Source organism: Phalacrocorax aristotelis, chromosome 17 (genome assembly GCF_949628215.1).
Source record: "Phalacrocorax aristotelis chromosome 17, bGulAri2.1, whole genome shotgun sequence".
Classification (NCBI taxonomy): Eukaryota; Metazoa; Chordata; class Aves; order Suliformes; family Phalacrocoracidae; genus Phalacrocorax; species Phalacrocorax aristotelis.
The window spans coordinates 10,704,733-10,731,618 of NC_134292.1; the positions used below are offsets into that span (position 1 = coordinate 10,704,733).

Genomic DNA, 26,886 nt, shown 5'->3' on the forward strand with positions numbered 1-26,886 from the left:
GACAATAAGGATTTTATTATTTCAGTCCCACACATTATGGAAAGCATCAAATTCTGTTGTGTAGCAGTGTCCAAGATTCAAATTGCCCCTTCCCCTAAGGCAGCAGGCCACTGATATTAACATTCCTATGGAAATTTCTTTCCAGAATGGGCATTACTATGACTTCACTAATTCCATTTTCTTAGCATAGCAACATACAGGGAATCCTCTGCTTTCCACAGTGACTGCTTTCCATGAATCACCCACTCCCTAATTATTACTCAGCCCTTACCAGGGAGGCACAGGATGCTGCACTCCATGTCATCTGGGCAGAAGCCTCTCACATGGGGTGAAAAACACAGACGAAAAACAATCAGATTTTTTTTTCATCTACATAATAAATAGATAAATAAATCTCTTGAGTAACAAAAAGCAAGGACTGAGTAGAAAGATGTAAAATCTGCTAGCAACCTACTACAGTTGTACGACCACTGCCAGTTATTGCCAAGGTCCTAACTTTTAAACAGATAACACTGTGCAACAGAATGGTTTTCAAGTTTTGCAATACCTTATATGGAGTGACTTTTACTAGAAAAATAGGGCAAAACAAGTCAGTATGAATGACTTCCACAAGAGGGAGTCTTTAAACGGAAAATGATCTGACTATTTTGACCCAGTTACAGTCTATTTTACTGTCTTTAAAAAAATGCAGTTCCTATAAGCACTCGGTATTTCCCCAAATATTATTCTCTTAACACAGACACTATATATAACATTTTCTTAGCAGGTTTTAAAATTAAAAATTGTGAAAATATCACACAAAAATCCATCGACTACTTTTCTATTTATGGTTCAGTCTTGGTAGAGTTAGTCAAACAGTGTTAGCTTTCCTGTTTTTATAAGATGGAATCTGTGACAGGTAATCATCTCAGTTCTCTGTGATGCCCTGGGAAAGGATGGCCAACTGCAGGGCCTGGAGAGGGCTGAAGCAGCTGATTTGAGGGGTATCTTCTTTTCCTGTGAAAATTCCAGGCAGTCCTGGCCCTTTCACTCCCCAGGCACCCGCTCTGCAGCTGGCTTTCCTACAGGGTTTAGCACCCCACCACCCTGTTCAGAACTGCTTCCCTAATAGAGAAGCAGAACATTGGACCTCTTCAGTGATGCTAACGGGACTAGCACTTCTCCCCTCCAGAGGCCATGCATACATCTTCAGGATTACTCAACAATTTTCATCATCACTTAATGGTTGTGGAGAACGTATTTTAGTCCTAACAGAAATGAAAAGCAGTTTTGGAATATAATTACTGTTATTTCTTACCTACAACAAAGAAAATTAGAAGCCATTACCTAACCATGAGTAAGATCAGTTAATCCGAAACTCCTGTTTCCGTGACCTACTCCCAAACACAGTTTATATCATAGAATCATAGAATTATCAAAGTTGGAAAAGACCTCTAGGAAACTGTCTTCATTTGCCAGATGAGGTAAAAGTTAACACAGATTTGCTTTAAAGGTTCTGGTTTTGAATCGTTTTGTACGCTTTTATCAAGTATTCCTATAAAGTTTAAAGTACACAAAAGATGTGAGCAAGACAGAAGACTGGGTAACGGCATCTGTATTTCTTTGATTCTTTCATTCTTGTGAGTGCTTGAAAGCCTGCAGCAGTTTTTCAACAACAGTTATTGAGAAAAGGCTGACTTCAGCCTATTCATTCTGAACATCTGGACAGAACCTAACAACAGTAATTAAAACCCGCTAAATTGGTAACAATACCAAATTGCTAGAGATGGAATGCTGCCTATCGTCCCACCCTTCTTTGTGGATTTCTGCTAGGTCAATACAGCCTGCTTTTGAAAGCCTTTTCTATGTGTCTCTTTCTGAAGTCTCTGTCAAGAAAGAATGGCATCCAAATCTTCTGGTCACATGAGCATTGCTCTTGGATTTATTTTTTTACCACAAACCCCAGGAAAAGTAAAGAGTCAGAGTTAATACAGTTGATAGAAGGTTTGGGGATTCTGTTCTTTTCAAATAAATTACATACAATGATCTATAATATCTGCTTCCTTGTTTTAGAATGCATCCTTGTAAAATACTTTTTAAATAATGATTAAATTACATGTCAGCATTTGTGAAGAACGTGGAATTGAATGGTACTGAAAGTTATAGTCATTTTTCATCCAAACCGCTTTCTTTTTACTAAGGATAGCAGTAAGAAGGATTGCTTTAACCATTCCACTTGGACAGAGACAACTCCGGGCTGGGGAGTTTTACTCCTCACCCAATCTATTCAATCCTTGCCAAAGTCTGCTGTCGGTGACCTCAGTATGATCCTGCTACCCCCAAAGTCACGGGGGGTAAAAGACAGCTCTCTGGATGCCTGGCCCCAGGAGCTGCAGAGCGGAGGTGTGTTGCATAGCTTGCTTAACACCCTGAGACTGGAGGAAAAGAGTCACTGTGCCTTTCTGCTGGCCTCTCACACTCCTGTTTAACACAGCTCACGAAACATGAAGAAAGCATGTTATAGGCTTTCAGAGCAGGAGGGGACCAACACCTGCGTTACAGCTATTCTAAGAGAAACAGGTGGTGACCCCTTTGCAACAAGCTGCTTTAAAATACTCTAAACCACCAATTCATTTTTGCAAGACTCTTTGCGTTTCATGTATTAATTTATCATGATGCAATCGCAAGTACTGGTAAAAAATGTCAACACTATAATATTTTAATCCTACAGTAGATTCCTTTCCCAGTATTGTTCCAGATGCTCTCTGAAAACATAATATTACTTCTATTTTCAAAATTCTCTACCCTCGATATAATAAAGTGTATTAGATCTACCAATTACACTATAATTAACAGTTTTGCCAGTAATAGTTTTTATTGTTATGTAACTCCAAGTTACCACTTTCAAAACAGAACATAATCCTCACAACATTCCTCTGAAGGGAAGTATTCTAATTCCCGTGCTACAAATACAGAAACTGAGGATCAGTGTGATCGAGGGCCTTGCCCTAGGACACAAGTACACCAAAAAGAGAGAGTAGGAGCCAGGTTTTCTGACTCTCAACTCCCTGTCTCAACCACGGCTACGCTCCCACTTCAGTGGGACTGTTGCTTTAAACAAATCATTGCAGCTCAGTCGATTTTTAGTTTCCCTATTATTCCTTTCACACAAAAAAACAGCAAAACATCCCCACAAATTAAGAACAATATCACAAACATTTATAACATTGTTCACACAAGAAACTTGGGAAATTCCACGATGAAGATCTTTTAATGCCCCTGTGTGGTGGTTAATTTATGGAGTTACTTTGTTGATCTCCAGGCCTACAATTATTCACGTCTCAAAGTGCACATGCACAGACGTAACAGCGAGGCTTCTATTAAACTAGTGAGCATTTGTCTTTCCATTGCAACCCAGAAATTTTCACCTGCTCATCAGCACTTGAGAATATTAAGAGGTGACATCACCACAGAAATGTAGAAAAAAGAGTAGAAAAATACATTTGAAATCACAGGGGAAGTAGGCTTCCCACTGTTCTGTATGTGTGGAAAAGCTAGGGAGGGTTGTGCGTGGCAGAGGAGCTCAGCAACTTAGGAGTAAAAGCAAATGTTGAACGATTGGTCACTAGTCCCTGCTTTGCAGTCACAACAGTGCTGTGAAGTCATAGCACAGGTACTCAACATTGCTATCACTGACACAAGTTTGCTTATCCTACAAGAAATATTATTTCCTACAGTGCAGCAGAAACCTTATTATAATAGAAATGATCCATGAAGTAGAGAAAACAGCCACTGCTGGCACTGACAGGGCAACACAGAAGCAGTAATTAGCAACAGTTTGGAAAATCTGTGACCCAGCAGCAACAAAGACCAGATTGTCAGAATTTAAACTGTCCCATCACAAACACAGTCGACAAAAATTTGCCCCTCTACTCCACTCTCGTGAGACCCCCTGCAGTGCTGTGTCCAGTTCTGGAGCCCTCAGCACAAGAAGGACATGGACCTGTTGGAGCGGGTCCAGAGGAGGGTCACAAAAGTGATCAGAGGCCTAGAGCACCTCTCCTACAAGGACAGGCTGAGAGAGTTGAGGTTGTTCAGCCTGGAGAAGAGAAGGCTGCGGGGAGACCTTATTGTGGCCTTCCAGTACTTAAAGGGGGACCATAAGAAGGATGGGGGCAACCTCTTTAGCAGGGCCTGTTGTGACAGGACAAGGGGGAATGGTTTTAAACTAAAGGAGGGGAAATTTAGACTGGATATAAAGAAAAAAATTTTTACTATGAGGGTGGTGAAGTGCTGGCACGGGCTGCCCAGAGAGGTGGGAGGTGCCCCATCCCTAGGAACATTCAAGGTCAGGTTGGACGGGGCTCTGAGCAACCTGATCTGGTTGAAGATGTCCCTGCTCGCTGCAGGGGGTTGGACTGGATGGCCTCTAAAGGCCCCTTCCAACCCAAACCAGTCTATGTTTCTATGAAAAAGGTAGCTGAAGTGAGGTGTGTTTGTTCAGACTTGGTTTGTCTGTCTTCTGCCTGTGAACCCCAACTTCTTTTTCTGCCTTTGTTCAAGTTTACAAAGGCAAATACAGAAAGAAGAAGCATGGGATTTTTCAGGAACTATTTTGAAATATACTTCTGTGAGAGTTGGTCATGTGACACCGGATTGGTCTGAAATGACTAATTGGTCTTTAATCATATTTTAATTTGCAATTGCCAAGTTCTTCTTTCATATCTTACCATTCCAGTTTTGTGGTGTCTGTGGGTGGAAATGTCCCTGTGGTCAATTTTTTTTTTTTTTAGTTCCTTCTTTATCTTTTTTTAGTTCCTTCATCTCTTGCAAAATAGGTAGCCCAAAATCATGTTTTCATTGGCACTTATACAATCTCAAAACTTCAAATTAAACCTCTTAATAATATAAGAAAATTTGGGCCAACAGTAATTGTGGTGTGAGTAGATGCAGTTGAGCTGAATTCTCTCAGTTGATGTTGTATTTCACTGAAGGCAGGGAATGGAAGTACAAGATGGCAGCATACCCCTTTGCCTGCCTGCCTTTCAACACTAACTTTCAAGCATGTATCACAGTGACTCCAGCTGACAGGGTCAGTGCTCAGTGTGACTCCTTTTATCCTGACTAAAGATAAGGCTGAGCTGTGCTGGCTTTATTTGCCTGATTTTGGAGATCATATTTACACTCTGATGCCTGGTTTACTTCTCCTTTAGCTTAATCCTCAGTGCTGCATTCAAACTCATACGTGTCATTTTGCAAGGTGCTTATATCTTAGTGCACAAAAAATATGGCTACAGCAACAGAACTGTATGCAAAATACCAACATCAGCTTTTCAAAGGCATGGAAGTTGTGTGGTTTTTCTCGTTGATATGACAACATATCCATAGACAAAATCTAAAAGTGGTGAAAGGATGTATGAGTCAATTGTCTTGCACAAATCAAATTAGATCCATGCAGAGCTTCTCATGACCAGAAAGCAATGACTGATGCTAACAACAAACACCTTAAATATCTATGTTCAATTTCGAGGTATTCTTTTGCTGAAGGGCAGCTATACAGCAGTGATTTGTAAGTGCAAAACGTAAGGCTGGCACAGCACAACAGTTTGCCTCAGGAAGTTTCTGCCCTTCTCATTCGCAGTGAATCCTGAGGCTGTTCCTGACATCAATATACTATCTTGATTCTACTCGAGATGCGGATGGAATTCCACATCCCACTCTCTCTGTAGTGAGAGGGTTTTCTTCCTGAAAATCAACTCTCTCAGCTGTTTCAGCACGCCAAGCTCACTTTTTTATAGGGTCAACAACAGCTGTAGCTGCACTTCCTTCCTGAATAAGCTTGTTGTGGAAATCAGGACCTAAAATTTCCATGGAAACATTAAAAATTTAACAATAGTTTAAATAAACAAACAAACAATTAAATAGAACACTGTTTTTAAAAGGTTGAACATGTTACCTTAATCGTATGTGACTGAGAGTTAAAGAATTTTTGGTTTAGCTGTGTAACAATTATGTTATAAAGGTAATTCATATTATGCACTATAATACATCTCTATTTTTAATTTAGAACAGAATTAAACATTTACATTTGGAATGAAACCACATTTTGACAGAGCAGCATTTCCCACAGTTATTAGCTCTAACACGGAGCCAGTCCCTTTGTAGCTCTAAGTAACACCTTTGTTATGGACATGATGCAGATCATCCAGTAGATAACTGAATTTATGAAAACAGAATCCATGTGACTGTGTAACAGTGTCAGTACCTCTTTGTAACGTACGTGCCTGATTTAATGAAAGGCTTACTATTGCCCTGGTTATGCATGGTTCTACCAGATCGTGGAAGCAAAATGGCAGATAGTTTTTAGCCCTTCTAAAATATTGTGGATAATAATGTTCTCATAAAACAAAAGGATAACAGCAATCTTCTTCAGTTACAGTGATGACAAAGGAGAAATATTGACCACTGGCTTTTATCATTAACCACGTCATTGTTACATTTCCATGCGGTTCCAGCAGCGACTGAAGGCATTGTTGATGGCATAGAAACTGTTTTTGTAAAAACCCATAGCAGGGTGGCACTGTCTCGGTACAATGCTTCTCTCAAGAACACAAGGCAGTTCTCTGATTACATGATGTAGAAAGACAGAAAAACAACAGCCGTCTGTGGCCTGCCCGCCTGTCTCAGATTTACCACCACTCATAATATCTAGGAAAAACTACATTAAAAATGCAAGAAGTTAGAAGTTTCACTTGTTTCTGAGTAATACTGAAAATATATTACTAGCTCTCAGATGCATTACCACTTACAATGTTCCACAAAAAATGGTTGATGTTAAGGATCATGTTCCTTTCTAGAGCTTCAGCACAACAACGGGAGGAACGAGTCTGCTCTGTGTGTTGTCCACCAAGCACATGAGCCATAAAGTCCATATCGTCCTGTGGGTACTGTTATAACTCAGCTGCTACTGATAGGCTTTGGAAATGAAATATTACATTAAATTTCTTAGAGGCTTAAGTGGGTTATCTAGTCAGTAATTGTAACGTCTGTTTCCCACGTCGTCACATTTTGTTTACCAGGTTCGTATACAGGCTATGCCCAGAGGTGCCCCCTCTTGTGAAGAAGATATTCTGGGGTCCATTGTAGCTAGCAAGCATCAACTGTTATCTTCACGTGGCTCAGGGCCAGAAAGACATCTATAGATACAGACATACATATCTGTGCATGTGTGTACACTGTTTCTTGGACAACCGCCTGGAGGGAGCGGGCTTCTACAAATATGTGGCTGGACAGAAGTGGTCACTGGTCTCCAAGGCGATGGCCAGTGCTGGCTCCAGCTGTCTCGCAGGCCCTCGGGAATCACAGGCAATGTGCATATGCTAAAGCCTCCTAGACCACACAACCGGTTTATTATGATTATTAAAACACTGTATCGCAGGATGACATTTGATGAGCGGTTGGATAAAAACAAACAAAAAACCTCATACATTAAATCATTAAAATCAATCATCAAAACAATCTCTGGAATTGAAGAGGTGGAAAGCTGTGGCAGAAGCAAACCCATTTAGAAGAACTTAGAGTAATATATCAAGAACAGGGAAATATTTGCCAGTTAGTGCAAAGTTTTCCACACCACAAGCAAAAACTCAGCTAAACAGAAAAAACAATCCATCTGCCTTGGATGTATTTCATGAGACAGGGATAAAGCCAGGAAAAAACTAGTAACATTCAGAGAAGAGAATAAACCTCAGCATATCTTAAGACACTCGAGTTAAAGGTATGAAACAAATGTGGAGAAGGATGAGTTGGGGAGAGAGGCTGTGACCATCTGAAGCTGGAGAAGGGTGAACCAGAGTTCAGAGACAAGCTGCTTATCATCCTTAAGGATCCTGATCCTTAGCATCCTGCATCCTTGTCACCCAATGGATAATATGCATTATCCATGCACAGCCCTGCCACAAGGCATTGACCCTGTGCATGCTCACAACCCAAGGACCACAGGCATCGCTTCGGGCAGCCTCGCAGGAGCCATGTGAAAGCCGTGGCCTCACGGTGCTTACTTTGCCTTCAGCTCCTGCTTTGTCACCCGGTTTTGGGTGGAGCAGCCAGTCTTCCAGCACCACTGTTATGCCATAGGGCAACGCTGCTGCTTAGCCTCCCACAGTACTGAAATGAAGGGCTGCTTTGTTCGGTGGGCTCAACGCACCCCTTGTTTCTTTGGGAGCAAAGGGGAGGTGCGGGGTGGCCTGGAGGGAGACGAGAAGCAGGGTGCAGGAGCGTCAAGCTTTCCCCAGATCTGGTGGTGAGCGCTTCCCCAACCAGGCCCCGGCGTGGGTCCCTTGTCGCCCCGACCTCGCGGCGATGTGCCGACGGGGCTGCCTTTCAAACCCTTTCTCTGGGTGTGACAAGGGGAGCGAAGGCGCAACCTCCCCCTCCAGCCACCCCGGCCCGGGGTCCGGCGGGCAGGGGAAGCCGGGTCCTGCGGGGGGCTGAGGTAACGCGCCTGCAACAAAATGGTGGCGGAGGGCCCGGGCGGGCCGAGGCGCACACGGCTGCCGGCGACATCACGGGCGGCCCCGCCATCGTTTCTGGCCCCGCCGTTACGGGCGACCCCGTCCCCAGCGCCGCGCTCGGCCGAGACACCCTAAGCTGGCCCCGGCGGCCGCGCCCCCGGCGGCGGGGAGCGGCGGGGCTGGGGCGGGGGCGCGCCGCGTCCCGCCCCCGGGGCTGCCCGGCCCCGCCCGGCCCCGCTCCCGGCAGCTGTCTCAGCCCCGCCAGCGCCAGCACCAGGTAGGGCCGGGCTTGGAGCTTCCCGGGGCTGGGCTGGGGTCCCACCCCCCGGGGCGCTGAGGGGGCCGTGAGGGGGAGCCTCTTCCCCGCGACCCCCACACCCGGCTGCCTCAAGCTGAGGGGAAGCCGTGGGGTCCTCGCCCGGGGGTGGGGGGGTGCGGAGGGAGGAGGTGGCCGCGGCGGCCCGGGGCTGTTAGCCCCTCGCAGGGCGCCCGGGTCCCAGCTCGGTGCGTTCCCTACGGCATCTGCCAGGACGGCGGCGCGCTCGGTGTCCGTGACTTCCATCAGCACAAACGCCTCAAACTTCGCGGTGCCTCCGGTCTGGGAGTTACCGTCCTTCGGAGAGCTTGGCTTGGTGCGTTAAGCCGCCCGGAGAGTGCGGGTGACAACCCCGAGGAAGGAAGGGCCGAAGCGCCGGGGAGCGGCCGGGCTGGGCCTGAGGGGGCACCTGTGAGGAGCGGGGCCGGGCGCCCCCGCGCCCCGCCGGGCTGTGGGAGCCCGTGGACGCCGGTAAAGTCGGTGCGAGTTCCTGAGGTGATGGGAACAGCGGGGGTTTGGTTTGGTTTGTTCTTTGCCTTGGGGGAAGAATGTTTGAAAGCTCTATTTGAATAGAAATTCGAAAAATGTAGACACTTAAAACGTATTTAAAATGTTTCCTAGGAAGAGTGTTTAAAAAAAAAGTTATGGGGATGACTTGTTTCAAGGAGGCCTCATTAGTAAGTAGATCCTCTTTGAATAAAACTGCTTTGAATGTTATTTGCTTTTGGATGTAAAAAATCCAACTTTGCTAACAAGGATACTAGCACTGTTTCCCCCTAAGTCTTTATTTTTCTTCCTGATCATTACAATTTCCATTTTCCACTACCAACCTTCTGCATGATGCAAGTGTATCAGCAAAAAAATTTCCTTTGCTGGGGTATGGCATGGCTCAACTTAGGGTGTCCTACTCTGGAGTCAGTGGGGGGGGTGGTCCTTAAACATCTCTCATCCTTTAGGTTTCTCAAACTGTTTTACAGAATACTGTATATAACATCTGTCTGGGCAAATGAAGCGAAACCTGAGTACTGAGCGATAGGTCTCGCACAACCTTAGCTATTGCAACTGGTTTCTTTCATCTTGTCCATCAGCTAGTTTATTCCGTAGTCCCTACTACAGAGAGGTGAGAGATCGAAGTTTAACCCATGCCACGAGCGGAGAGAAGCAGAAGCCGACCCTGTTTAGCATCTGCTGCACAGGATGGCTGCTGCTGTTCTTGCAGCTGCCGCTCTGCCCGCCCCGCTCTATATGTGCTAGGTGTGGCTTCAGGCTCTGGACTGAACTCGGCTGTTCACCTCCAGAGCGGATAATGAGAATGCTGTCCTCTGCGCTTATACACCAACCCTGGGTGTCAGCGTAAATTTATCTGTACCATCGACGGGCCCCGTTGCAGCACTGACTTGCTGCAGTGGTGAGAAGTCCAGCTTCATGGATTTCACTAGAATTCAGTGTGAAGATAGGGCGGGAGGTGTAGTGACACCTGATTGGTGACACAGGTGGATGGTGAACTTCTTAAATGTTAAGTGTTTAAATAGAGTGAGGGATTTTCCAGTGGTCGAGTGTTCAGCGAACAACTCGTTTTAGTGAGAGCTGAGTACCTGCAGTGCTCCCAGGAGAATGTCTCCTGCTCCCCAGGAGCGGAGGCTTTCTCCAGCTGGATGAAATCCCAATGCTATGGGGAAAACACTGGGGAAATTGACCTGGCCATCAATCTTTATCTGCTTCTGAATGTCTAAAGGGTGAAAAAGCAAAAATGCTACTGTTGGTTTCAACTTTGATTTTACAGGCACAAATCCAACACATTTGTGAGTTTGTTCCTTTCATCACCAAATCAGGGATGTGAGATAGCATTTGTGGTTCTGATAATGTTACCAAGGGGGATTGCTGCCAGCTCCGGCTCAGAGACTGGCTGCCTGGTTCGTTCCATTACAAGGCTGTGTCTGTAGATACTTTATGTTCTTTGGTGAGTGCTTCAGCCTCTTGCTGAGTTTATAGTGCGGTCAGCAGTGTCTCTAAGGGAGTGCTGCTTCTGTAGAGGAGAAGAGGTAAGAGCCTGCCCACAGGGTAAGAAACAGCAGCTAGCTGACTTCAAAGACTCATGCTGAACCAATGCCTCCCGCACCCCAAGTTCAGATAAAATAACTTTTTGTTGTAGATCGGGTGTTTTACAGAGTCCCGGTGGGAACTAAATAGTTCTTGAAATAGCACTGTGACGTATTTTATTACTTGGGATTTATATCTGCTTTCAACTCACTTTACAAAGACAAGCTTTCCATTTTAATTCCAGTCTCAGACATTAGAGTTGGTGCTGAGCAGCATGTACGTGAAAGAGGATGTTGGACAGGAATATGCAACTTTGCAAACTGACCATTTCCCAGCTTTGCTTTGGAATCCTGACACCAAAAGAAACAGGCTTTTAAATTTTTCTTTTAAAGGTGAACTGAAGTCATCAAGTTGCAGATTGATCACAGTAAAGCAAAGCGTGGTTAAACATAGATATAAGGTAGCTTGGGCACAATAACCAACTACTGTCTAGGAAGAAGTGACTGCTCTCGGTTTTTTGTTCACTTTCACAGCACTTGGGAATTGCTGTATGAGTAATCTAGTTCTGAACATGCCTCTGCCTGATTGGTATCAAATGCTTTTCATGAAAAGGCAGAAAATTATGATATAAGCAACTTGTCAGTAACAAGTTGTGTATTATTTCTGTTGATCAGTGGTTGTCTGATTCTCCAGATCAGGTATTTGATATCCCTTCTAAAAATTTAAACTGAAAAGAAAATGGTATATATTGTGATTTATACGTTGCTTGTAATCTCTTGAATACTTTCAAATGCAAGACTCTGAAGGTGTCTTGTCCAGTGGCTTTCAAAGGTCACTGAGGCTTTACGTTAAGAAGAAAACCTCAAGTTATCTTTTTTTGGTGCAGTTTATTGCTTCGTGTCCCTCTGTCATGTCAGTTGTTCTGCTTCTCACAGCATTAGTTCAAGTCCTTGTCTTTTCTCTTTTATTCATTTATCACTTCAGACACTAAGAAGCCTAAGGGAATTGGAAAGAAATGCTCTGGATGATTAATTCTTTTCTCATAAAAACAATAAACTTGCTGGAGTTCTCGGCTACGAGCTGTGCTGGAACTTTTTTTCCAATATCAGCCGCAAACTCCCTAGGTGGGGATCGTGCACAACTACTGAGCCTAAAACTGCGTTTTGTCAATTTGTGAAGTATTTTTCTGCAGGAGGCTCCACAAAACGATGGCAGTGTGAACAGGCAGTGCAGTCAGATATAGTCCTTTGGCACAGGAGCAGAGAAGCTGTCACACTGGTTCGGCAGTATCTCCTTTCTGACACGCGGCTCGCAGCAGATGTTTAGACAAAAGGAGAATGGAAAAATGCATGGGCAGTTTTTCTCAGGTCTACTCTTCTGACTTTTGGCAGTCAAGAACTGTCATGATTAGGGAGTTCCTGAACTGAAGGTTGCATTCAGATTTTTTTTTTTTAAAGTAAGGAGAATAAAAGTAAATCAAAATTTTACTTTGAGATTGATTTTTTTTTTTTTTTGAGAAAAAAAAAGCAGTAGGAGTGACTGAACAGACTTTATACGTGCCAGGCCTAGATTTCAGAGGATATGCTTCTGCCTCATCTCTGCTTCCCAAGAAGTCACAGACTTTGGCAAATTTCCAATATTTACACTACGTCCTACAGTCTTCAACTCCCTGATAGCAAAAGTACACTGATCACCAGAGCAGATTTGTCAGGCCCCTTACTAGCTGTTTGGCACACTGCTAGGTGGCTCTCTTGTACATGCACCAATATGCTCATACCCTCCAGGTGCAGCTACGCTGCTGGTACTTGCCTGATCATAGCAGTGAATGCTTCTCTCGCACAAGCCCTATTACGTCCATCACAGTGCAGAGGATGTAGCCTGCTGATCTGGGTGTGTAGCCAGGGCGCTGGAAGAGGGCTGCCTTGCAGTATGTCACTTAAATCCCATCATAGGTGAAATCAGATCAGACAGTGTTGGTAAGATGTCAACATTCAGTGCTTCACACCTGCTCAGTGAAGGAAAGCATGGTCAGAAAAATTAGGAAGGGAAGTAGCAGCCTTTAACAGTAAGCATTTGACTCAGCAGGATTGTCAAGTATTTATCTCTGATTATCCACTGATGATGCATTTGCAAGGTTAAATAGAGCTCTGACATTAGTGGAGTTAAATAGAGCTCTAGCAGTTTTTTTCCTGGGGTGCTTTGCAGTGCTTGGCAACCTGAAAATGCCAGACCGGAATAGCCGTGCTGGATCACTGGCGCTCAGCTGAGCGAGAGCAGTGGTGCCGCTGACATTGGAGTGGTTGAGCTGGTTGGTATTGTGGCGGTTTCTGCCTGTTCATGCTTTCCTCTGGAGAATAACCTTTATTTTAGTTTGTCGGTTTGTTTTTCCCCACCTTGGGGTGGATGAGAACTTAGCTGGTAGCTGCGTCCCCCATTGGGATATGTCAGGTTTTTTGATCAAAATTTGGGATGTGATGGGGCCTGGGTGGAAGGCTTAGATGGTATAGACTATGAAGGTTTTTGACTTCTTTTTTCCTTTTACCCATTTTAAAGTGTTCTTTTCTGACTGCAGGCTATGTCTTCGGTCTTTCCCTTCCTCTTCTCCTCTTCTGTCCATCATTCACCTCCCAGTGAGAACCTGAAGAGCTGGAACTTATCTCTGCTGATCTCCCAGCACAACTGGGAGAGGGAGAAACAACTGTTTGTATTAGGAGGTAGTCAGTCAGTGGGACGCCATCCAAAAACAAAGTTTAAACATATGTTATTTACTGACTGTTTCCACACACAGTAAAAATACAGCTACAATTGAAAACAGTGTCTTTAAAACACTGGAAGAAATGAATCATCCTGGGATCTTTCAGGATGGATGGAGACTGCCATGCTGAGAGCTATCACCAGTAGGACTTTCCCTTCTTCCAGGCTGTCTGGTTTGAGAATGCCTGTGGTTCCTCAACACCGAAGCCTGTATCCTGCTAAAAATAAAATAAAATAAACCCCCTCTGTTAATGACCAGGGGGAGAGCTGCAAACACTTTGCTGTGAGGAAGAAGGGAGTATTTTGGCATGTCTGTTTATAGCATTGCCCTCTTGCGGCTGCATGCAGTGGGGATGGGAGCTGAGCGCTCCTGCTGCCAAGGCAGCTGGTTTTGGAGCTGAAAACAGCTGTGGTGAGAAGGTCTGTCTCTTCAAGCAAGAGTCATTAATGCAGTGGCCACACCTGCCTGTGTTAGGAGAACTGGTAGCAAAATGGAAAGAGGAACTCTAATATCTCTGTATGTCTCCACATTGATTTACTCAGAAGTGGATGTTTGTGAAGAAAACTACTTAATGAGAAGTATGGGAGTCCTGTCTCCTCTGCGGGCAGAGCTGCCTGTGCTTGTGTGTGCTGGGAAAGGAAGCTTTCGATCGTAGCAGTAGGTCAGTCTCTTTTGCCTGTCAGCAGGTAAACGCAGGTACCAAAAACTACGCTTGTTGTAACTCTCAGCCATGCCTCATGTTGTGATCGTTGTCCCTGATCTAGAAGAAGCATTCTGATTGTGTATTAAGTGAACTAGTTTCTGTTAATTCTGAGTTGCTTCATGTCTTGGGCAGTTTTTGAGATGGAAAGACAAATGCTGTGTGGAGGTGATTTGGAAGGCAGGAGCTCACTGAGGCAGGGTTTCTGTGCAGTCACCCCGGGCTCCCGCTGCTGCTGCAGCACAGCAAGGCTGGGCCCTGTGGTGGGCTCGCTGGAGGACTTGGATGTGCTGTGCCGCGTCAGCATGGCTTAAGACAAAATTTCACCTACGTGATTCTTACTCACAGATCATTTATGCTCAACCTTAATATTTGCATGTACTTCTCTTTTCCTTATTGTCCATGTTGTAGCGGCTTATTGTAATTGCTTTCACCTAGTCGTCTCTGTCTGATGCTACTCTTACAGTGCAAGGCCATGTTTCATGCTTCCCTTTTGGACTCATTTTAGGCCATCTCTTCTGGTTTCCAGCCCTTCTCTAGTAATAATATATTACTCTGTTCTTCCTTGGGTTATGAATAATGGATTGAACAGGCTTTTGTGCTGCAGAGGAATGTATTGGCTATTTTGCAGGGGAAAAACAGTTTGCATGAAATTGCAGATGATTTCCCCTGTACACAGTCAGGACGTGGTGACTAGAGGAAGAACATCTGTGTCATTTCCCTGCAGCTGACCACAGGCATGTCTTCACTCCATTAATGTGTTTGGCTGTCACTGCCAGATATCTCTATGGGACATAATATGGGATGGGAGTCATATTTTAATGTACTGGATGGTGTCTTATGGGTTACATAAACACTCCTTTAAGACACGTTCTAAGCACTAAACAATGGTTTGTGTTTGAGTATAATTCAGGCTTCATATTTGCTCGCAACTGAATGAAAGTAGTCTGTGGTTTCCACTGATCCATACTTAATCTATGCTGTGTGTATTTAAGCGCATGATTCAGCTCTCACGTATGCTCTTAAGGTAGGACTTTTAAACAGTAGATCGTATCAGCAGATTTTCTCTGGGTGTGTTTCATATGGGAGACCTATATATTCTCCAAAAGCTTCTCCCGTGTAAGTAATAATCTTCCCAATTTACCTCAGTGCAGCTGAGGAGAAACTCAGGCTTTTGTGTTGAAGTTTTTAGCCATGGTGCATTGGGCTGAACGCTCTGTGTTTACTAAGTGGATCATATTCAAAAGGTAGAGAGACGAGAATAGAGCTGACATGACTCATAATGCAAACAAACAGCTGGAAAAAGTGAACAATACTCAAATCATCTGGGTGTTCTAATTTGCTAAAGTGGTTTACTAGGAATTTTAACTTCTGAATGCAGAAACCTACTTGCCAGTTGTACAGATAACGCTGTACTTTATGACCAGGATTGTTGATCTGAGTTCTTCTTGGATACAGATGCATATTTAAAATGAAGGAGGAAGCTGCTGAAGGGGCCACGCCAGTTTGAGTTTTTTGGATTTGTGGCTGGCTGCGTCTGCTAAGCTGTAGCTGCTAGGAATACCATTAGCTATGCTGCTCCCCATATAGAGCACTGAAATAGTGTGTGGAGTCACCGTGGCTAGGGTAGGAGGAGGCTCTTCCACGCCAATTTTTTCTGGTCCCAAATAAGCTTTGTTTACTGGCTCCTTCAGGGCATGGAAGGAAAGGGGTTGTTTATAGTTACGTGAGTATATGAATTTAGGGCTCTCTGGAGACTGAAAACTGATCTAATCTGCCATTTTAGGTATTTTTCAATGCCTGTCACCTTGGCAACAAAGCCGAAATTCCTGAAGACTTACTTTCAGTGGCTTACTGAAGAGTTAATCGTAATACATGATATTTTGGCAAGGAGGCTAGAAGGAAAAGACAAGTATTTTCATTTTCAGTATGCATTGTCATCAGCTGTTAATTCTGCACTGAGCTGTCTTCCTTCCTCTGTTCTATGCAGCATCATGTCTTGAGTTTTTATTGTCAGAATTGAATGGCTGTAGTGTTGACTCTCATAACCTTTGTAAAGTCATCTGAGTTTTTATGGGTCGGCAAAGAATCAGAGAAAAAAAGAAATGGCTGCATGCGTAGTCAGAAAGCATAGATTCTCTTCAAAGTGTAGAAGTAGCTAAACCTGAAGTGAGCAAATAACTTTATTTGTGGCACATTTGATCTCTTCAGTGTCATTATTTCAGACAGTGATCTGGAGAATGCAGCTCTTGCTGCTCTTGCAGCTCTTGCTGTTGCAAGTACAACCTGTTGATTTTGCTTGCATTAATCATGCTAGTAGGATTGTACCACTTTGCTGCTTGCAAAACACAGTGAGTTATGGTTTTCCTGTTGTTGCAGCAGAAACACGGTGGCGATTTACTTCTTCCAGTGCTTGATATAGGAGGTCTGGGATGCTGTGAGACAAGGGAGTCTTTCTCTTCCTGAGGAGATACACTATTATTTCTTTGGAGCAGTCTATATTTTCCAGGCAATTTTTGGCAAATAAATAAGAGGGAAAGAGAGAATTAGCCGGGTGGAGATGCAACTGTTTGCCCTATAGGAACTGTAAGGATTGGTGCACAAGAAGCTTTTTTGCAGCACAAATGTTGTGTGGATACAGACTCTACTAAGATTTACTGTTCTCTCCATATTTTAGAAATTCAGTCTGTATTTGCAAGTTATTTTGATGCTCTGTAAATATTATCCATTACAATAAAAAATAAAGCCTTTGCCATTTAGAAATGCAGAAATTGTTCCAGAAGTAACCAGCAGGTGTTTTAGATAGTCTGTGGTGTAGCATAATGTTGGCTGCAGACCTTCCTGTGTGGGCTTTGCTTACGCAGCAAGTTCAGACAAATTAACCAAACCTATCATGAGCCAGACACTGGAGCTGTAAATGAGAACAACCACACGGTGTTCTAGCCTACCACCCCTTATTTCACAGTCTCATTTAACTCAACCCCCCTTTCCTGAGCAGCCCCGTGCAGGTAAGCCCTTACTATATGTGTGGGTTTATACATGTGTGAATTTCCACGAATTAACTGTAGCTCCAAAAAGATGTTATGTTTGTTTTTCTCTTGTAAGTGGCCAGTGACTGGACAGAAGCTGCAAGGAGAGTAAACTATTGAACAGTGGTTTTTTGAATGTGAGACGGAGTTCTCTCTCTGATGCCTTGTCCAAGGAAAATGAGCCCTCTCACCCCACAAGTACTGTTTCTTTTAAACCAGGAAGCGTTAATGTAGTGATCAGAACTCTGGGTCTCTGTTTCATGTAAATACTCATTTAAAATGTCTCTTTCCTTCTCAAGGCATAAGCCCCTTTACAGCTGAGTCTATTTAAATGAACCACTGCACTTATTTCTTCTTTCACCCACAAAGTCAGTATCCAGGGAAAAAAAACAACCTTCCAGAGGTGTCATTGAATGGCTTAAAAATATATGTTCTTTATAGTCTTAGAAACATTGGAGTACACAGTGTTGTGAGGAATGCCCAGTGAGCTATTATTTGCTGTCAGGTGGAGGAACTGGCTACTAAATATTTATACCCTTTCCATTGTATTTAGTCTCGCTTTAATAATTATTTAATTTAAAAATTGTGAAATTATTATCATTACTGTCTTGTGCATTTTGTGTTCTGAAATACTCTGGCAATACCAGAAGTCAGAGGATGTTTTAGTTGAGTGTGTGCATTCCTCCAGCTTTGGTAAAGCTGCTCTGAATGTTTGAGGTTGAGTCAGGATCAGACTGGAGCCTAACTGAATAAAGGTTTTTCTCTTCTTTTTTTTCCCTAGTCAGTATTGGATGATATTGTCCCATAGAAGGATACTTTAGATAGCATCGTTAGGTGCTTTAGGTGGTGGTAGGTGTGAAGATGTGACCCTTTAGGTGATGTGGAGGAACTAGGCACTAATTATTCCCTCTAACGGACTTTGTAGTGTGATGAGACAGTCTAAGAGATTCTGGCCTCTGTGTCCACAGGTTTTTCTTGAAGGGAACAGGGCATTCCTTTCAGCATAGTTGTACAGGGCCACATCTGAGCAGTGCAGCTCTTCTTGGCAGAAACACGTTCAGAGGAAAGACAAATGGCAGAAGTGCTGATGGCATCAGTTTATGAGGGCGTAGAGTGACTCTGTGACAGATGAGTGGGAGGCACAGGGATGAATGTAAAGAACATAAATGGAAGTATTTAGGGAGGGAGGCAGAGAGAGCTGTTTATTAGAAGTTGCAGGGTGGAAATAAGAAAGGTGTTCGGACTGGATACCGGGAGAGAAAACTACTGAGTCCGGGATCAGAAATGGTGAAAGTATCAGCTATCAAGGCTCCCGACAGCACCATAACAGAGAGGTTGCACAGCAGGGCAAGAATGTCAGGTTTGCTGAGCAGAGAGACTACACGGCCTGTCTCGCTGGCTTTTCTGGCCTTTCCTCTGAAGCAAGCAGCCTCCAGCCTCAGGAAAATCATTTAACACTGTCCTGAAGAAGATACCTCTAAATTTTGCCATTGGTCTGTGAGCCAGACGCAGACTTTTGCACAGTGTCAGCTTCCCTCACATACCAAGTGTTGCGTTTTGTGTTTAGTAAATAGTCAGTGTATCCCTGCAGTTATTTCTGTAGGCCAGTCTCCATTATATGTCACTCTCAGCTAGGCCTGTCAGGATTATGATAACTGCACATCTGGATACTATAATAAGTTGTTGTCTTCCACTGTTTGCTCAAATCACTGGACTTCTGAAGTTCTTGTTTTTATCATTATGCAGCCAAGTGTCTTTTGGAAGATCCATCTGTGCTGAAATCCTGTATTCCAAACCCTTTCCTTGTTTTCCTTAAATAACTTTCCTTTGCATAAGACGTTGGCTCTGCATAGCACCCTTTCTAACTAAGCTGGACAGTTTCATTAGCTTGAAATTTGCCTTTTTCCCATGTCTCCTACAGGACATGCTTTTCGGTAGGGCCCTGGCAATCTCATCTGGCATGTGCCCTCAATAAAACGTCCAGAGCACAGATTTCTGTGGCTTGATTTAGCAATGCAACATTTGCTGACAGCAGTAATAAACCATACCAGTTGTTGGACGATAGTACGCTTATTCCCTTCAGACATGCTTCAGATGAATTTTTACCAAAGATCACTATAATACACAATTTATTCATTGCAGCCCTTTTGCCCTCTTTTGCATGTATTTGCAATTTGCAACTTGTTGGCAATGCAAGCTTGGACTGAGGGCAAACCTTATAAAATGCCAAGTTAATTAGAAGACCAAATAAGTTGTTTTTCCAAAATATCCTATATGCTTATAAGCATATATATGTAGATGACAGTGCATCCTAAAATGGGAGGCTAACAAAGAAGATTATTATAAGGCTTTTTGCCTTCAGTCTGTGAGGTTTGCCCAAATGTGGCACTATACAGGTATTTATTAATAAAAAGCGCAAAGTATTTTTCCATTTGGAAGGGACCCATCTCTTTCTAATGTTTCACAATCCAGTCATCTTGGTTTGGGTATGCTGCAGCTGCAGAAGCCTTTCACAGCTGGCTTCCTCAGAGTCAGGGTTCCAGCATTTTTTTCACTGCGTCTTAGACCTTTGACACTCTGATCTTCCTCACAGAGATGAGAAATAACAGCAAGACTAAGACATCCTTGTTATCATCTATTTCAGTTTGAGAATTTCCAGTGAAATTTTCAAAGGTACATTAAACTAAATCAGAGTTTGCCAATTTCATTTGCCAATGACATTTCAAAACAAAATGCATCAGCTTGGACAACAGAGAAGCAGTGTTCTAATGAGAGAGAGCGAAAGAAAATATTCCCAGGGAGAATGGAGAAAGCACAAAGTGGGGGCTGATCTTTCTGTTATGGAAGTTTTGTTGTAGACTACTGTGAGTGGAGGAATTGCCCCCTTATTTAAACATCTTTTGAGAGATTCTGAAAGTGGGAACCTCAGACTGACAGTAATTGATCCCTGGGTGCATTAAGAGCAAAAGAGTAACCAGCAGCACAGCTATGTGTAGGCATTATATACATTCCTCCTAGGATTCTTGTTTGACCTTCCAGGATATTCAAAGCCACATACCAGAGAGCATGTCTGAGGCAGGTCTCTGCACATCCCTCGGGCAGTGCTTGGCAGACGCTGTATCACAGACACTGCCCCTTGCACCTCCAGGAGACATTCCACTCTCCGGTAAGAGCATAGGGCTGCTCTGTTCCTGGGGTGCAGCAATGGAAAGGGGGATACAACTCTTCCTGCACGGTTTACTTACTGCAAACACTTGGAAAATGTGATAGACTGGCTTGCTGAAGTGTGAGGTGGTTGGAAGACCAAGCTCTTCACTGGTGGCAGATCATCGGTTTGCTGCAATCAGCAATGTAATTCCATTCTATACTGTAATTCCACTGAACTGAACATTCCTGTCACAGGGTCTTGCTACACCCTCAGTAATATTTGGTTGTGAAATTACTGAATTAGCTCTTGTTCTGTCACCTACGTGACTACTCATGCCCTTTTTGCTAACACGAGCTGAAACACAGTGGTCCACCTCAAACACCTCCAGAGTGCATTACTCTGGTAGTAGCTCGTGCGGAGACTGCATTCAGGTGCAAGACACACAAAGCACATGCTGAATTTTGCGTTTTGCTCCTCTGACAAGTTCAGAGAGATGAAGGTGTGTTCCCTCCATCCTCAGATTATTCAGCTTATCCTTTCAATGCTTCTCTGTTCTCGTCTTGAAAATCTCTTCCCCTGCAGCCCTTGCCATCTGGAACAGCCTTCCTGTTCCTCTGCATCTCATCAACTTGCCATTTATTTGCAGTTTGCAGCTGACAAAATGTTGCCGCTCTTTCTGATGTCTCTTCTTCCTCTCTTCTTGGCCTTATGACAAGGTATTTGGCTTTGAACAGAATTGCACTGTCGGCCGTAATGGATAGCACATTGTCTTGAGTTATTGCCTGCTGGGATTAAGCATCTGTAAATGGCTGAAGGAGTCTCCGAGACTTCCAAGAGGTCTGTTTGCACAAACATGTTACGCCCCTATATTGCGGAGGGGGTGGGTGTGTTTGTCCCTGATAAAAGGTCGGCTTCTGCGGTTCATCTTCACTAGCAGCAAGAGGAGGGAGCTGGGACTCCCTACAGCTCCTGCAGAAGAAGGGAGAAGCCCATTTGCTGTTGGAAATGGGCAAACAAACGTTTAATTATATTTTTCTCAGCATTTTTTGCACGATGGCTCTGAAGCTGAACTGTGGTAGCTCCATGTCTGTTGCAGGGCTTGGGTATGTTGTTACAGCAGCTGTTGTGCTTTCAGCTGTGGTAAGTGATTAACATCACAATTAAACGTTGTAAAACTTGTTTTTCAATTATTTCTTTTAGCTCTTTCTGAAGAGTTTGTCCAACTTTATAGTGGGAATTTGGGAGAAGCTACATCAGGCTGACTGGAGCCATAACGTTAAAAGTTGTTTTCCAGCTTTCATTGATATCTGATTTCAGCTTAGGAATCACTTCTGTACCTAACTTGCCGTTTTGCTTTCTAGTTTGTAACATTCTTTATTTCTGCCTTGAAAGCTGAGCGTATTGTACTTCTGTCCATCAGCTACTGTGAACTATCTTCTTTGTCAAAATACTGGATGCTTCTAGTGTAACATTTTAATTTTTTCTTCCCTGTTACCTGATCCTACTCAAAGGCATGCTGCAATACGTGGGGAAACTTCCTTTGCCAATACAACAGAAATGTTTTATTTCCTTTCAGTACTACCGAAGTGAATTCTTTTATACTATAGTTATAGAAAAGTGTTCATTATGTTTGTTGATAGAATGGATTGCATACTGTTACGACATTGCATTAATATGACAACGTATTAAACCAAAATTGCAATGTCCTTAGGACAGAATGTTGTGCATATTAGTGTCATTCCTGTAAGGCAACAGTTACACAGACGTACTGAAGTAACAGGTCAGAACAGAAGAGATACAAGAAACCTGTTCGTTATCTAACTTTGATATTCACAAAATTTTCCAGAAAGAGCTGGATAAGTTAACACAGGTTTTAGGAAAACTGTGAATAATGTTTGTGCAAGATGTACAACATGTATAGTTAAAAGGGGTTTGTTTCCTACGGTCTTGAGCGTCATGCAGCATTTGTAGAAAAGAATATCCAGCAAGGGGACTAGACTTTCACTTACGTGCCATATTGAAAAGCTATAAATTAGTGAAGAAAATATATAGAGTAAAATCAGGAGAGGTGGACAGAAAAGAGAGGCTAGGACTGGGTAAGCCGGGAATAAGCCAGGAAGTAGAGTTGGTTGGAAGTGAAAATTAACAGTGATCAATTCAGAGACTCCCACCCCACACCCGCTTTTTGTTTTTCCTTCAAAATTCAGTGCAAGAGAAAAAAGGAAACTTCCCACTTGTTGCCTGGAACAGTAGTTAAAGGATCAGAAGCAATATAATTTAAACATGCGCTTCCTTGTACTGTGCATAATGAACAACATCCTCTATTTCGCCCCTAGCCTGTCAGCATGGTGGAACACGCCGAGTTTTTGAAGGCTGGGAAGGAGCCTGGCCTTCAGATTTGGAGGATTGAGAAATTTGATTTGGTACCAGTGCCAAAAAATCTGTATGGAGACTTCTTCACGGGAGATTCCTATCTGGTGCTGAACACCATCAGACAGCGGAATGGGAACCTCCAGTATGACTTGCATTTCTGGTTGGGTAAGTCTGATGGGAGTGCCCCTGCTGGTTGGAGAGCTGCAAGTGAACTCTGTTCCTCTCACTACCCCAGCCTTGTACAGTGTTACCCAAGGAAATAAAAAGCAGAACTGGCAGCCCAGTGAGAATGCAATTTTGGGTGCATATAGTGCTACTTACATATTTGAAACGGTTTCTGCAATAGAGAGTACAGCCATCACTGTACCTAGAAATACCTTTTTCTCATCAAAATGAGAGAATGAGTCCTGTTCTCCAGAGGGTCACAGAAAAGACAAGATCCCAGACGAGAGGGGCGGCTCTTTCAATTAGAAAGGATGGAGGTTCGTTGTTATCCTCCTGACTCAATGGGTGGGGTTCTTCCCCCCGAAGTTCAGACCTCCTACCTGGCCTTTGGCAGGAAATGTCACTGAGTAACATGGCAAGGCTTTCTGACATCCTGCAAAACCAAGACTCTTTAACGATATCCTAGTTAAAGCTATGTAAGATGCTTGCATGGTGGCTTGTCGTATCTGCCATCTCCCAATATCTTTTCTACACCAGAGAGCTCCAGCAAGGCAAACTGCTGTGAAACTGGTGCCCCTTAGTATCTACAGCCTTCATAAACCCTGGTAATGCCTTCCTGCAGATCCATCTCTCTGTGTTTGCTCCATAGCAAGTTTCCTTTCAGGACAGGGTGAAACGGCAAAAGAAAAGTGAACGATACCTATCAAAGAGAGAGCTGTGAAGCAGTGGGGCTGCAGCAGTAACGATGGTGTAAGCCTGCCAGAAAAATAGAGTTTATGCTGTTGTTTGGAGTCATTATTAGAAAAGTTTGGAAGTGGCTATTCTGCAGACCCTCCTGGAAACTAAACTTCCGGGTAACCTGCTTTCGCCCTGGTGTTTGTGCACAGTTGATGTAGAGGCAGAAACGCTGCATTCCCTCCAAGTTGTTCCCTTTTCATTTCGTAGGAGATGAAAGCTCTCAAGATGAGCGTGGGGCAGCTGCCATATTCACTGTCCAGATGGACGACTACCTTCAAGGGAAGGCTGTTCAGCATCGCGAAGTGCAAGGCCACGAGTCCTCAACTTTCCTGGGGTACTTCAAATCTGGCATCAAGTACAAGGTAGGTGATGACTGGGTCTTTATACTAGCAGGCTGAATCAAGTTTGCAAGAAATGGTATCCTGCCCACTGCCCGATTCTCAGAAGAACGAGAATTGCCCTTTTTCCAGTTGCTTAAAAACCATTCTCAACCAGATGTTTTCAATGAGTTGGAACTGACAGGGTGGGGAACAGCAGATCCCAGTGGGGAGAGCTTTGGCTGAATTAATAATACACAAGCAAAGCCCTGGGAAACTTTCAGAATCGAGGTTTTGTTTTTCTTCGAGAAGCAGAGGAAAGAACAGTTCCAAGACGTCTGGAATGAATTTAAGAAACCATCATCTGAGTTAATGGGAAACGCCTACCCAGTAGATTTAATTTCTCCCCACTTACATAACAGAGTTTGACCTTTCCAGTCTTTTTTTGTGCTCAGCCCACCTCCGTGGCATACATAATATTTTGATAAAGTAGAGGAATAGTAGTGGGAGTTACTCTTCCATGCCATAGCAGTAAAGTGGAATAGAAGAAGTAGCAACATATAGACAAGAACGGTGGCATAAGGAAAGCGATATCAGGCCAAATGCTAGCAAAGTGCTTGCATTTCCTCACGTCTAAGACTTCCCTAGTTTTTCTGTTTTGCGTATTTCCCACTCATTTGTTGTTACTTTCATTCATTTGAATTTGGTTGTGCTTTTTTTTTTTTTTTGAGGATAACTGGCATTAGTCCAGTTGCCTACATTGACAAGTAATTCCAAGGATCTCTCTGTCAGCAGAGAAGGTGAATCCTGAGATTGGGATCATTTCTGGTAGGCAGGACATATAACACACATGAAAATACACTCTTCACCAGTCAAAAACCTATTAATACCTCAATTTATTGTGGTGATCTTCAAATTTGGAGATCTCCAACTTTATTGTATCAGTGTTGCTTAGATACTTTGGGGCTGGGTGGCTGGGATGTATCGATAAATATATGCTCTACGAAAGCCCAGCCTGGGCAAACTAGCACTCTCTGCAAGCCGCTGATGGCCCTTTTTCCTGAGAGAGGCAAAAACTGCTCACTTACAGCAAGTCAGTACGATTTTCATTTTTTCTGAAGCAACAGCATGAGTGTGAATTGTTGTTTCTTTGTTTTCCCTTAGGCTGGTGGCGTGGCTTCTGGCTTCAGACATGTGGTTCCCAATGAAGTAACTGTGCAGAGGCTTCTGCAGGTCAAAGGCAGGCGAGCAGTCCGAGCAACAGAGGTCCCTGTCACCTGGGAGAGCTTCAACACAGGGGACTGTTTCATCCTTGACCTTGGCAGTGTAAGTACCATGTAAAAGACAAGTTTAGCAGACTTGCAGGGGCAGGAGATGCCTGCAGTTCGCCTAAGGATTTTTACCCCCCACTCTCTTGAAGCTGCCTCAAGTGTTGAGCATTCTGAAACACAGTATAGCCAGCCCTTTAAAACCTTCCAGTGCCAGCCATACTGCCGTCTTATTTAGAGAGGGGGTTGTTATGCTCTGACAGCTGCACGGTCTTTCTCTTTTCCTCCAGAACATCTTTCAGTGGTGTGGCTCCGACAGCAACCGCCAAGAACGGCTGAAGGCCACTGTGCTGGCCAAGGGGATTCGGGACAACGAGCGGAATGGTCGCGCCAAGGTCTACGTTTCGGAGGAAGGATCAGAGCGGGAGGAAATGCTTCAGGTTATTTGCCTCATCCATTTTTCTGGGCTGGAGTGGGAAGGGTGGTGCGTGGAAGGAGGGGTGCGGTGGGTAGATAGGCTCAGGAGTGTGTTTCACATATTAAGTGTTAGTGCTATAAACACTCGATTCAATGCAGCCTTGGTCCTCTGCATCTATGGGACATCAGGGTATATTTTCACTGTTGTTGATCTAGGAATTTCTCCTCCTTGTTTTTGTGGCTGGAGCATCTGGGGAAGAGAGATTCTCTTGGACTGGCTGGTAATTTTTTTCTCTCTCTTACAGGTCCTGGGACCAAAGCCCAGTTTGCCACCAGGTGCTTCTGATGACACCAGAATTGATACAGCCAATAGAAAGCTGGCTAAGCTCTATAAGGTAACACAAAACTCTGACAAATAACCTTGTGGAGAATGGTTATCTGGGAATCTTTGCGCAATTAGCTGGAGCTGGAATAGCAGAGAGGAGCTGAGCTGACCTGAGTCCTGCTGCTGCCTCATTCCGCTGTTAGCTTTTTATGAAGCCGTATGTATGGACCATGGTTGCTTACGCTGCATACCCACATGCTTTCCATTGTCCTTATCGCCACTGCTGACTGTAGCGAGACAGCTGGGACGTTCCAGGAATCTTTGAGGGAAAGGCGGAGTGTGAAACAAATGGGGGGGGAAAAAAAGGGTGTTTTTCTTCGTGTTATCAGACATTGTGTTAGGAAGATGACAGGAAAGAACTAGAAATAGTGAGTCTGAGAACCAGGATCTACCCCTTTCTACATCCAGTGAGCATGACGAAGCAATGATTTGGAAGGTAACATTTGCCATCAGCTCGCATAAGCGTAGAAGATTGTCGAAGACTTCTTGGGAGGAATCTACCAGAGGCTGCCGTAGAGAAATGATTTGGTGAATGTCTGCCAAGGTGGTTTGTAATGTGGACCTTTATACTTAGTAAGAACAGGAACTCGGACTATTAAACCCAACCCACTTGGCACTGGGAGGCCTATTCACAGTCACCAGGACCACCCCCTCCAGATCTTGGGAGTGGTTGGTTTCCTTGATAAGATATTTCTTGGCTGCTTGTGCACCAAGGATATTTATCATTTTGGGTCATTCTTTCT

The 26,886-nt window shown here is 43.9% G+C and overlaps 1 protein-coding gene across 6 annotated transcripts in view; it reads left to right on the top strand.

Moving 5' to 3' along the window:
- GSN (gelsolin) overlaps positions 1-26,886 on the top strand; it is a 36,394-nt gene that overhangs the window by 1,359 nt on the left and 8,149 nt on the right. Inside the window, exons 1-7 of one of the 6 annotated variants that reach the window (XM_075112214.1) lie at positions 8,752-8,769; positions 9,430-9,485; positions 22,817-23,018; positions 23,964-24,118; positions 25,238-25,399; positions 25,632-25,781; positions 26,064-26,153. In XM_075112214.1, the coding sequence (XP_074968315.1) occupies positions 9,453-9,485; positions 22,817-23,018; positions 23,964-24,118; positions 25,238-25,399; positions 25,632-25,781; positions 26,064-26,153 (792 nt within the window). In that variant the 5' untranslated portion in view covers positions 8,752-8,769; positions 9,430-9,452. Of the gene's footprint in view, positions 1-8,698; positions 8,770-9,156; positions 9,304-9,429; positions 9,486-21,295; positions 21,318-21,375; positions 21,621-22,816; positions 23,019-23,963; positions 24,119-25,237; positions 25,400-25,631; positions 25,782-26,063; positions 26,154-26,886 lie in introns of those variants that run through there. The other 5 variants (XM_075112218.1, XM_075112219.1, XM_075112217.1 and 2 more) reach the window with 5 other exon arrangements.